The sequence below is a fragment of the Melanerpes formicivorus genome, unplaced genomic scaffold, assembly GCF_026170545.1.
Source record: "Melanerpes formicivorus ecotype bairdi unplaced genomic scaffold, bMelFor1.0.p_v2 SCAF_37, whole genome shotgun sequence".
In the NCBI taxonomy this organism is placed as follows: Eukaryota; Metazoa; Chordata; class Aves; order Piciformes; family Picidae; genus Melanerpes; species Melanerpes formicivorus.
In genome coordinates, this window is record NW_027142389.1 from 1,493,867 (window position 1) to 1,505,540 (window position 11,674).

Here is an 11,674-nt window from a genome sequence, read left to right on the forward strand (position 1 = left end):
GAGGGACGCGGCCGCTCCTGGCTGCCGGCGGCTGCTCTGCGGCGGGGCCCGGGCGGGCCGGAGGGGCTCCTTGCTGCCGCTGCGCCGAACCGGGCCGTGCCCGGTACGTTTGAGAGCCAGCCGCCTGCCCTGGTGCTGCGGGCGGCTTTCCCGGGCGCTGGCTCCGTGCGCCCTCAGCCTGAGCCTACAGCTGGGCTGTACCAAGCCTGCCCGGAGCAAGGCTTGGAACCTGTGTGATAGTCCTCTGCCCGACTTCTCAGTGCGAGGCCTGAGCCAAGCCGTCCTGCTGCCCTTGTCCTGGCTGCTGTAGCTGCAGATCCGTAATGAAGTGAGGTCTGCCAGAGCTGATAGTCACTGCAAGGCTTCAGCTCTGATGGCAATTCATGCCTGTGGTGCAAAAGCGTCTGTAAGCTGAGCACTGAGGAAAGGTTGATTATGTTCCATTTTACATGTTTTGACATCAGGCTTGTAAGGATTGGGCTAAATTTTACCCTCCCAGAACACACAGCAGCAATATAGTGCTTCACAGGCAGTACAGAATGCATTCTGTTCCCTTCTTTTTCATCTGTCACTTGGTTTTTTCCCTGCCTAGGCAAGCAGAGGGTATTGATATGGACAGTATTTCCTCAGGCTCTTCTCTGCAGCTCCTTGCCAAAATACTTCGTGATTCTCAAGAAGAAGATGATGATGATGATGATGAGCATGTGGTGAGTCTTTCATGAGAAATGCTGCTGCTTTTCTAAGTGGTCCCATAGCCTAACCTTTTTAAGTGAGGAGAAGCAATGCTCTCTCTCTTTTCTTTTTTTTTTTTTTTTTTTCAATTTCTGGAGTGAATAAAATGAGAATGAAAACCTTAGAAGGTTTTTGGACTGACTGAGACATCTAGAAAACACTTTCAGGATAACAAGATCTTGAGGGAAGATGCCCCAGGAAAAAAAAGGAGGGACTGTGACTCCAAAATGGGAAGGGCATTTCATTTTTCAGCCTGAAGGAAAGGAGAACATGTAGATAAAAGAGCTTTTGGTACTTTAGGCTCTCCCTTACTTTCCCCTGAATTGTTCCAGAGATTTCCAGAAGGCAATTACAGCAAAATACTTAATATGAAGCAAAAAGAAAAAGGCTGCTGCTCACCTTCTGAGTAAGGACTAAAATATCCAGAGGCAACTAAATGTACTAGTTCTGTGCCTCAATCATTGAGGAACTGTAGAGATAATTGACCATTGAAGTACAGTAGATATGTTGGTGATTGTGGAAGAAGGAAGGGTGAATAATCATCCTAAAGTGAATAATATGAATGGTTATTGAGGGAAATATCTTTCCATCATTCTGTTTCAATTCATTTCAGGAGCAGATCAAAAGTAAAGGGTTTGGGAAATGGATGCTGATCTTGCAATGTGTTCCTGCTGCTTTTATCTAGGTGCGCATTTGTTCTGGGAAGAAATCTCCCAGCAGGGCTACAAGAACCACCAGTCACAGTGTATCACAGAATCATAGAAAGCTCTGGGTTGGAAGGGGCCTCCAAAGGTCAGCTAGTCCAACCCCTTCTGCAGTAAGCAAGGGGCATCCTCCACTAGATCAAGTAGAAGGCTTCTGTGAGAGCTCAAAACTTCGCCAAGTCTGTGAGGACTTTGAACACATCACACTGTGGCATGGGTAGCAAAAATGGCAAATCACAGAATGGTTTGGGTTGGAAGGGACCTCTGAAGGTCAGCTAGTCCAACCCCCTCTGCAGTAAGCAAGGGGCATCCTCCACTAGATCAAGGATGCCCAGAGCCTCACTTTGAATATCTTCAGGGATGGGACCCCAAAAACCTCCCTGGGCAACCTGTTCCAGTGTTCCACCCCCATTGTGGTGGAACCCTTGGGGGTGGAACCCTGAGGTTTTCTCCATATCACTGCTCAGCAAAAAGCCATCTGGGTGACTCAGCAGTTGTACACTGAGAGTGGCAATGGCAGTAATATGTGGGATAAAACGTGTGCTTATCCCTTGGCATTTCCTCTCAGTAGGTGGTAGCTGGGGGTCCTTCGTGCTCCAACCACCCTGCAGCTGTTTCATGCCTGCATTTTAGCACTTGCATTATCGTTGCACAACTTTGCAGCAAGCATCCTGGCTTTTAAATATAGTTTGTTTACAGCTTATTAATGAAATGAATGACACTTCAGAGAGAGGGATGGAAAATTGCCACCAGGGCTGTCAATTAAGCCTGAGTCAATCTGGGTAAATTGAAATCTTTCTTTTGCCTTAATTTAATGTTCCATGCGTGTGAGGCACTTTTAGCCAACCCTGCTAGAAATGCTCATACAGAGAGGAATGCCTCACATTAGCCTATTAGCACTAAATTAATCCATAATCAGAGGAAAATGTTGTTGCCTCCTATGAGCTCTCCTGTCAAAACTAATCCAAACACTGTGAGGAGATTTTTGCACGTAGCACTCTTCGGTTCCCTGCGATGTTTTCATGGCAGGCAAAACGTGGAGGACCTTGCCAAAATGCCATGGAAACTAATCCTCAAGCAGCACATCTGTCTGCAGTGTTGTGCTGCTGGGAGTTCCACTCCAGCTCAGTGTGTCAAGGTTACTTCCTGCTGGGTGAGAGTGAAGAGAAGAGAATGCGCAGTGGTTTGGTCATGAAATTGTGGCGTAATGGATTCTGGGTTGTGGCAGGGATTTGTTTGACCTAGGTTAACGTTTTATGCCTGTGGACATGATGTCTGTTTAGTTTAAGGTATCACCTTAAAAACTGCAGTGTGTTCATTTTCACTCTTGGCAAAGGGAAATGGGATGGCCACAGAAATTATCAGAGGGCTGAAGCACCTCTCTCGTGAAGACAGGCTAAGAGAGTTGGGGGTGTTCAACCTGGAAGAGCTGGGGAGACCTCATTGCAGCCTCCCAGTACCTGAAGAGAGCCTACAAGACAGCCAGGGAAGGACTAGTTACAAAAGCATGTAGCAACAGCACAGGGGGGACAATGGTTTTAAACTACAGCAGGGTAGATTTAGATTGGACATTAGGATGTTCGTTACTGTCAGGGTGCTGGAACACTGGAGCAGGTTGCCCAGGGAGGTGGTAGAGTCTCCACTCTTGAAGATACTCAAGGTCAGGCTCTGAGGAACCTGATTTAGTGGGGGTTATCCCTGCTTACTGCAAGGGGGTTAGACTAGATGACCTCTAATGTAAAGATCCCTTCCAAGTCAGTGCATTCTATGTTTCCTGTAACCATCCCCACTGATCTGAGTTCTATGGGTATTGATCCAAGTTCCATTTGCCTGTTTTGCAGCCACGCTGTTCTGTTAGCACCATGACTCCTGGTAGCATTGGACCAGTAAAGAAAGAGACTCCTGGTAAGGAGGAATGTTTGTGTGTAGTCATCATTCAGCCCCATGTTAGCAAACTGTAACAGCTGTAACAGGTGAGTTACTACTGATGGGGTTTGCTTCAATAAGAGAGTTGTCACTGACTTGGATGGATGGCTGGAACTAGGATTGCATTTTTACAGTTACACTGTAAAATTCTTCTTCACCTCAAACCTTAACTGCAAAAATACACAAAGAGAAGCAGAAAGGGCAACTCCTGAACACAGGAGCAGGAAAAGAACTGTGGCAAATATAACAAATAGAGTATTTTTCTTTGACCTTCCAACAAAAGCCAGAGTCTCTACTCAAAACCCTTCAAGCTGTAGATTTACAAGCTTGCTAGAAAACCCCATTTTATTTTTCACTTAGGACAGGCCTAGTGTTCTGCCTGTGCACTTTCATGTGACTTCAGTACTTTGTGAGCTGTGCTCAACAATTAATGGGAGGAACTGGATCTCTATGTGAGGAGGAGGTCCTTAGTAAGTAAAGCTCTCATTATCAGGGGGCTTGGGGAAGATTAATGGTTCACAGAATAGAATCATAGAATCAATAAGGTTGGAAAAGACCTCAAAGATCATCAAGTCCAACCTGTCACCCAACACCTCATGACTACTAAATCATGGCACCAAGTGCCCATGTCCAGTACCCTCTTGAACACGTCCAGGAAGGGTGACTCCACCACCTCCCTGGGCAGCACATTCCAATGGCTAACAACTCTCTCTGGGAAGAACTTTCTCCACACCTGCAGCCTAAACTTCCCCTGGCACAGCTAGAGACTGTGTCCTCTTGTTCTGACTGTGTCCTCTTGTTCTGAAGTACTTCCTCTTGTTCTGAAATACTTCCTCTTGTTCTGTTCATACTTCTACACTTTACCCATTTTGAAGTGGTAGATACTTTGTGCCTGAAAGAAGTATTTCCTTAACATAGGGGATGGGTGCAGGGGAGTTAAGGGAAAAGGAAACATCCTTCCTCTCCAAATTCTTAGTCATAAGATACTGAGGTAGACATTGTAATAATTGAGTGGAATGCTTTTAAGGCAAAGATGCTTCTAAAGTCTACAAAAGTCTTAAGTTTCCCACAAGGCTAGAGGAACAGAGTCATTCCAAAATGTCACAGTATGGTTTTCCTCATCACTTCCAGATACTTTTCAGGTGAAACATGAAAGCAGCAAAACTATTTGGAATACAGAGGAGGTCCCAGAAGGACCTGAATTTGATGACACCTGGGATCCTAGAGAACAGCCAGAGTAAGTGAGCTGAGACTGCCTTCCTCGGGGTTACACAGCATGATAGAATGGTTTGGGTTGGAAGGGACCTCCAAAAGTCATCCAGTCCAACCCCTCTGTAGTCAGCAGGGACATCCTCCACTCCAGCAGGTTGCAGAGGGCCTTGCTGAGCCTGACCTTGAATAGCTCCAGGGATGGGGCCTCAACTACCTCACTGAGCAACCTGTTGCAGTGTTCCACCACCCTCATGATGAAGAACTTTTTCCTGACATCCAATCTAAATCTCCTCTAATTTCAAACTATTGCCCCTCATCCTATCCCTACAGACCTTTGGAAACAGTCCCTCTGCAGCCTTCTTATAGGCCCTCTTCAGATACTGGAAGGCTGCTATTAGGTCTCCCTGGAGGCTTCTCCAGGCTGAACAACCTCAGCTCCCTCAGCCTGTCCCCATAGCAGAGGTATTCCAGCCCTCTGATCATTTTTGTGGTCCTCCTCTGGACCCTCTCCATCAGGTCCATGTCCTTCCTGTGTTGAGAGCTGCAGGGCTGGACACAGTACTGCAGGTGAGGTCTCACCAGAGCAAAGTGGCAGAATCACCTCTTTTGATGTGCTGGCCACAGTGCTTTTGATGCAGCCCAGGGTGCCACTGGCATGCAATCAGCCAGGGTTCTGTACAGAACCCCACTGCAGATCAGCTGAAGCCTTGAAGGGAGACTGAAAAGGAGGAGAAAATGCAATGAGGATATCAGCCTCCCCTTCTCCAGTACTAAGAGGCAGCTGCTTCTTTCTCAGGTATGAGATTTTATTCAAACAATCTGTGGGGACAGAGGATGTCTTCTTTGGGATGAGCAGGAAAGACCCCTCCACAGCCTGTTGTGAAGATATAGTGGTGAGCTGAATCTCTCTCTCCTTTGTGCTCTTTCTCTGCTCTTCTTAAGGGGCAGAATATAACCACCAAGCTGTCTTGCTGCCTTTGGCCTCCCATGGGATTTTCTTGCAGTTCTTCAAGCATTTACAGTTGTGTGTTGAGTTTGTGAGGCAGTGTTTTGGTGGCAGGGGAGATGCTGTAGGGGTGGCTGCTTTGGGAAGCTGCTAGAAGTTTCCTTGGCTCCAAGTCACCCTTATGCTGGCTGAGGCATAGCTAATCAACCATGGCTGCTAATTAACCATTCAAGAGGAAAGCAAAAGAAAAAGAATCTGCTGGAAAAGCTGCAGTGGGATGTGAGATGGAGAACTGTGTGGACACCAAAGAGAGTGAAGAAGGGAAGGAGGTACATTGGAGCAGAGCTTCTCCTACAGCCCACAGTGAGACAGCAACCTGACCCTCTGCAGCCTGTGGAGATGAACAGTGGAGCAGACATCTGCCTGCAGCCCTTGGAGGAGCCCACAGCAGGGCAGGTGGCTGTGCCAGAAGGAGTCTGTGACCTTGTGGGAAGTCTGCACTGGAGCAGACCCTTTCTGAAGGGCTGTACCCCTGTGGAGGGGATCCATGATGGAGCAGCTCATGAAGAACTGCAGCCCACAGGAAGAACTCATGTTGGAGAAGCTCATGGATGACTCTCTCCCATGGGAGGCACTCCATACTGGAGCAGGGAAAGTGTGAGGAGTACTCCCCCTGAGGAAGGAAGAACAGCAGAAGCAACATGTGATGAACTGACTGCAACCTTCATTCCCCTTCCCCTGTGCTGCTGGGAGTGGGAAGGAGGTAGAGAACTCAAAAGTAAAGCTGAGCCAGGGAAGAAGGGAAGGATGGGGAAAAGATATTGTTAAGCCCTTGGTTTATTTCTGTGGTGGGTTGAACATTCCCTCCCCCAGCATTGTTCTGCTGCTTGGATTGGTAACAAATTAAACTGATTTTCATTTTTCCTCCAAAGTGGTTATGGTTTTCCATGTGACCACAGTTGGTGACAAGCCCTCCCTGTCCACCCACAAGCCTTTTGTTGCATCTTCTCCCCCTCATCCCATCGAGGGTGAGAAGTGAGCAAGCAGCCAGGTGGTGCTTTGTTGCTGGCTGAGCTTAAACCACAACAACCTGAGGAATCTGTCTGTCTCTTCAAGGCCCTGCTGTGCTTGAGAGAATCTGTGCACGTAGCACAGACAGTCTGGGGGGAGCTAAAAGTAGCTCTTGAGGTGAAGTTTCATCTCAGGCATGGTTTGGGAAGGGAGAGGGGCTGGGAAGGAGGTGGTTTTAATCTGCCTGTGTTTATTACCAGGTATGCCAGTCAGCAGAATGCTCCAACACTGACAGTCCTCAAAGTTAGAGGTGTCAGCTGCTGTCCCATTCCCACATCATTGAAGCCCTCCCTGCTTTCTGGACTTCAGGACAAGTGGAACTGCTGTGCATTTGTTCCAGTAGAAGCCAGCTGTTCCTGGAATACACAAAGCCACTGGGTTTGGCTGGATGTAGAATACCTGTCCAACACATCACCAGCTCAGGATTAGGCAGACAATTAGAACATCCATGCACATCACTAAGCTACTGAAAGCTGTGACTCTCACTGTCATCTTCTCTCTAATCCTAATTACCTACTCAGAGTGCTGCTCTTTGACACTGGCATCAAAGTATTCATGAAGATGAGCCCTTAACATGGCTTGTAAGGCCACACAGCTAATCACAGCTCTGCCCCTCCTTTCAGGTGAAAATCAAGCTGCCAGAGACAAAGTTTGCAGACATCACCTTGGATATCCAGGACCAGGTGCTTGACCTTCGAACTCCCAAACAGTAAGTGCAACATGATTGCTAGAAGGACAGTTAGTACCTTGCTTAAAAGGAGGTTGGCCCCAGCCTTCCACTGAATGCTGTGCAGAAAGCAAAGCTGAAGGTCAGTTTATTGCTTGGGGAGGTGGTTGAGGCCCCATCCTTGGAGGTATTTAAAGTGAGGCTCAACAGGGCTTCAGGCATCCTGAACTAGTTGAGGATGCCCCTGCTGACTGCATCTAGTCCCTGTTGGACTAGATGACCTTCAGAGGTCCCTTTCAACCCAGACCATTCTGTGATCCTATGATTATTAATTGCACATGAGGAATAGATGTAGCCAAAAACCCAACCATGATCCTTCTGTAGGTGTATGGTTTGCTAGCTGTGAATCTGTGATACTGCTCTAGCAAAAAATAGCTTGAAGACAGATTTTTTTGCTACTCCACCAGTGAGGCTGCAAGGGCCAAAAATATCTGGAAAAAAAGCTGCCCAGGGTCTTGAAGGACTTCTTGGGAGTTGTTTTCTAAACAGTAATTTGTACAAGCATGGAACAGAACAACCAAATGGTTTGGGCTGGGAGGCACCTTAAAGATCAGCCAGTTTCACCCCTCTCTGCCATGGGCAGGGACACCTCCTGGAGCAGGTTGCTGAAGGCCCTATCCAAGCTGCCTTTGAACACTAAGATGGTAAAAAAACCTGCAGATGCACTTTCAGAAGGTGAAAGCCAAATTGTGAGCACATCCAGGCACAGAGGCAGAGATGGAAATTTTACAAGAGCTTTCTAAAGAGAATCCCTTTGAGTTCTTTTTATATATATCTATATATATAGGGCTATTTCAAATCCAACCTATTGATCTCCTCTCAGACTTCTCAGTCTTCCTTCAGTGTGCAATTGCCCTGCCTGAGATTTCCAGGTAATTCCCATGTCTGGTTTTCTTCAAGTCCTCCTTCACAACAGGAGAGCTTTCATAAGCTGAATCCTCTCTGGGCCAATTTGCTGCACTGAATGGGATGTGGGAAGATCAGAGGGCTGGAGCACCTCACCTATGAGAACAGACTGAAGGAGTTGGGGCTGTTCAGTCTGCAGAAGAGAAGGCTCCGAGGTGACCTCATTGTGGCCTGAAGGGGGCTACAGGAAGGCTGGGGAGGGACTGCTCAGGATCTCAGGTAGTGATAGGACTAGGGGGAATGGAATGAAGCTGGAGGTGGGGAGATTCAGGCTGGAGGTGAGGAGGAAGTTCTTCACCATGAGAGTGGTGAAGCCCTGGAATGGGTTGTCCAGGGAGGTGGTTGGGGCCCTGTCACTGGAGGTGTTTAAGCCCAGGCTGGATGAGGCTGTGGCCAGCCTGATCTAGTGTGGGGTGTCCCTGCCCATGGCAGGGGGGTTGGAACTAGATGATCCTTGTGGTCCCTTCCAACCCTGACTGATACTGTGATACTATGATACTATGATACTATGATATGTGAACAGGTTCCTGCAAATGAATTCAAGGTGCAGGCTGTGGATTAAGTTCTGTCCCTAGCAGCCTAGCTATAGTAAAGCCACTTTTCCTCACAGACAAAACCAGGGAGGGACAGTTACTCTCTGCTTAGATTTAAGCTAAAGATGGAAGAGGAGTGGCAGAATGTTTGGGAGTGCCAGCCCTCAAACTGGAAAATCAAACTGGGAGTAATTGTTCAGCTGATGGCTTGCAGCAGCTATAGGTAGTAAAAAAGAGGTAGCTTCATGCAATAGTGGAGATTCAGGACAACATCAGCATCCTTTTTCTTTTGCAAATCATCTCTTTTTGGTGACTCAGATCTACCATTATCTTCTCAGTATTCAGCTGTCTCTAGTCACAAGCCTAGCAAATAAAGAGTTTGCTGTGAATCTGAGGGTTGCTTGGGTAAAGCCTGAGCCAGTGCAGCTTTCATGAATGTATGTGCAAGCCTTCTCAGTGTGAAAGAAGCAAGAATTCAAGCTCTCCATACTGAATAACACTGTACTCTCACAGATGTGTGAGAGGGTTCAGAAGAACCATTTCCACCTCTGTAGCCCTGGGTTTGATTCTAGTCCAAGCTGGTTGTAAGGACTTCTCCAAGTCATAGCAAACAGCTGCTGTCAGTAGGTCTGGTGCAAAAGTGTTTTGACTCTACCTCTTCCAGTGGTGGCTCCCACAAGACAGCTGAAAAGGTCCAAAGAAGAATTGGCATGACTTAAACCCCAGTTTCAAGTAACCTCCATCTGTGCTGCTGTGTTGTCTTGCCAGGCTTTAGAGAGTTTGGGCAAACCTCTTGATTCTAAAGTGTCCTTGATGCTGCTTGCACTGTCAGTAGAATGGAGGTCCAAGACTGGCCCATCAGGTGTATTGTTAATATAGAAGGCTGAGAAAAGAGGGGAAGGAGCCCAGGCCTTGCATGAGCAAGTAAGATTGAATTACCATCAATGAGAAGCATTGAATGGGTCCAGACTGAGGCATCCTCAAGGAGACTGGAAGGCTTGTCAGCCATTCCAGGCAACATCTAACATAGTGAGGGGCTGTGAAATAACTCCTGAGTCCAGGATCCAGCTTTTCTTTGTGGATGAGGTGCCTAAGCCACAGGCAGGGATCAATGGATTCAACTTTGATGTAGGTCAAAATCCCAGCAACTTTGTACCCATAAGTCCATTTTCATCCCTGAGCTGTGCTTTGCAGTGCAGGCACATCCTCTGGGAAACTGCTCTGCCCAGAATCTCTCATCAGGATGCACCACATTTCTTTTTACTGGAGAAGACAAGCTCCCAAAGACATGTTTAGGCTTTAGGCATTAGTTGGGGTTTTTATCACCAGGAGAGCAATATCAGTCATAGACTGGTTTGGGTTGGGAGGCACTTCCAAAGCTCATCCAGTCCAACTCCCCTGCACTCAGCAGGGACATCCTCCACTAGAGCAGGTTGCAGAGGGCCTTGATGAGCCTGACCTTGAATATCTCCAGGGATGGGGCCTCAACTACCTCCCTGGGCAACCTATTCTAGTCTTCCACCACCCTCGTGGTGCAGAACTTGTTCTTAACATCCACTTTTAATCTACTCTAATTTCAAACCATTGCCCCTCACCCTGTTACTGCAGGCCTTTGGGAACTGTCCCTCTGCAGCACTCTTGTACTAAAATGCACTCTTAGGTCTCCCCAGAGCCTTCTCTATTTTCAGTGCAGCTCCTCCCTCCTCTGCACTTTACAAAAGCAAGAGCAGTGGGGGGGAAAAAAAACCACAACCCATCACTGGAAAGGTGCCATAACCACAGCCAGCAGAAAGGAGCACAGGGCCTGGGTGGATGTGCACCAGGCATTGCAAGAACCTGTCAGGAGAACAATGTGTGTTGAAAGACTCTGCCTGCTGGTGGACTCCAAGAGTAACTTGCACTGGCAGCTCTTTTGCTCTGAGACACTGACATTCACTGTCCTCTCTTACAGGAAGCTGCTGCTGCATCTCCCCTACCGTGTGGACAGCCAGAGTGGTAAAGCTCGTTTTCTCTCTGAAGAGGAGACCTTAGAAGTGACCTTGAGAGTGTCAAGGGAGTTGGATTTCATAAATTTTGCCTGATGGATGGAGAAATAGTCACAGTTGGCCAAGTGTAATCTCTTGGTTTGAAGTCTTCTTGCAGCCTAACTGGTCATGAAATGGAATATCCATGGAGGCATTGACTGCCTCAGGAGTGGCACAGCACCCATGGGTTCCATCAGCTGAGGCTGTCCAGCTCTTGTGCTGCTCTGCTTAATGTTCTTCTTCCTTCAGATACAGGCTCTGTGATCCAGAAAATAGGAGATTACAGTCCTGTGAGCCAGAGCAAGCCTGTTGGTGGTCATGGCTGATAAGCAGCACACTGAAGCCTTGGTCAGTGAGTCTTGTGCTTAGTAACTGTTGCAAGACTTGCAAATGGTCATTTTCTTGCTTGGCCTCCAACACTGGGACTGAGGCCAGTTCAGAATCTCCTCTCAGCTACTTCAGCTGTTTTTCTCATCTTTCCTGATTAATAAAAGGATGTGCTCCAATAAACAGTTCCAGTTGCTTCCTCTATATTATGCCCCAAGGGACCTTCTAAAAGTGAAATAAGAGGAACTTTCCCTTACAAAGCAAAAAGAAAAGGTTTTCCTTTATGTTCCTGTAGAGCCTCCTCCCTCCCAGCTTGCACCAGCTGCCCCTTGTCCTGTCATTGGATGTCACTGAGCAGAGCCTGGCTCCATCCTCCCAACACTGCCCTTCACATCTTTGTAAACATGAATGAGGGTCCCCCTCAGGCTCCTCCAAGCTAAAGAGCCCCAGCACCCTCAGCCTTTCCTCACAAGGCAGATGTTCCACTCCATCATCTTTATGTCTCTGTACTGGATTCTTTCAAGCAGTTCCCTGAGGCCCTTTTTGAACTGAGGGGCTCAGAGCTG

General features: G+C 47.6%; 1 protein-coding gene across 2 annotated transcripts; it reads left to right on the forward strand.

The window, feature by feature from the left end:
• Positions 1-72: 72 nt before the first annotated feature.
• Positions 73-11,280, forward strand: DNAAF6 (dynein axonemal assembly factor 6). 2 transcript variants are annotated; one of them, XM_068157476.1, is made up of 7 exons: positions 73-103; positions 593-707; positions 3,278-3,341; positions 4,494-4,599; positions 5,371-5,467; positions 7,215-7,300; positions 10,709-11,280. In XM_068157476.1, the coding sequence occupies exons 2-7, from the start codon at positions 612-614 to the stop codon at positions 10,836-10,838; spliced, it is 579 nt and encodes a 192-aa protein (XP_068013577.1). In that variant the 5' UTR covers positions 73-103; positions 593-611; the 3' UTR covers positions 10,839-11,280. The 2 variants fall into 2 exon arrangements, with proteins under 2 accessions (XP_068013577.1, XP_068013576.1); XM_068157475.1 differs by lacking the exon at positions 73-103 and having other exon boundaries at positions 416-707.
• The last annotated feature ends 394 nt before the right edge of the window (positions 11,281-11,674 follow it).

Excerpts from the sequence above, each read along its gene's own strand:
- DNAAF6 (XM_068157475.1), top strand. The coding sequence starts at position 540 with ATGCATTCTGTTCCCTTCTTTTTCATCTGTCACTTGGTTTTTTCCCTG. Across the intron at positions 708-3,277 it reads ATGATGATGATGAGCATGTG|CCACGCTGTTCTGTTAGCAC; the intron begins GTGAGTCTTTCA and ends CCTGTTTTGCAG. Across the intron at positions 5,468-7,214 it reads CCTGTTGTGAAGATATAGTG|GTGAAAATCAAGCTGCCAGA; the intron begins GTGAGCTGAATC and ends CCCTCCTTTCAG.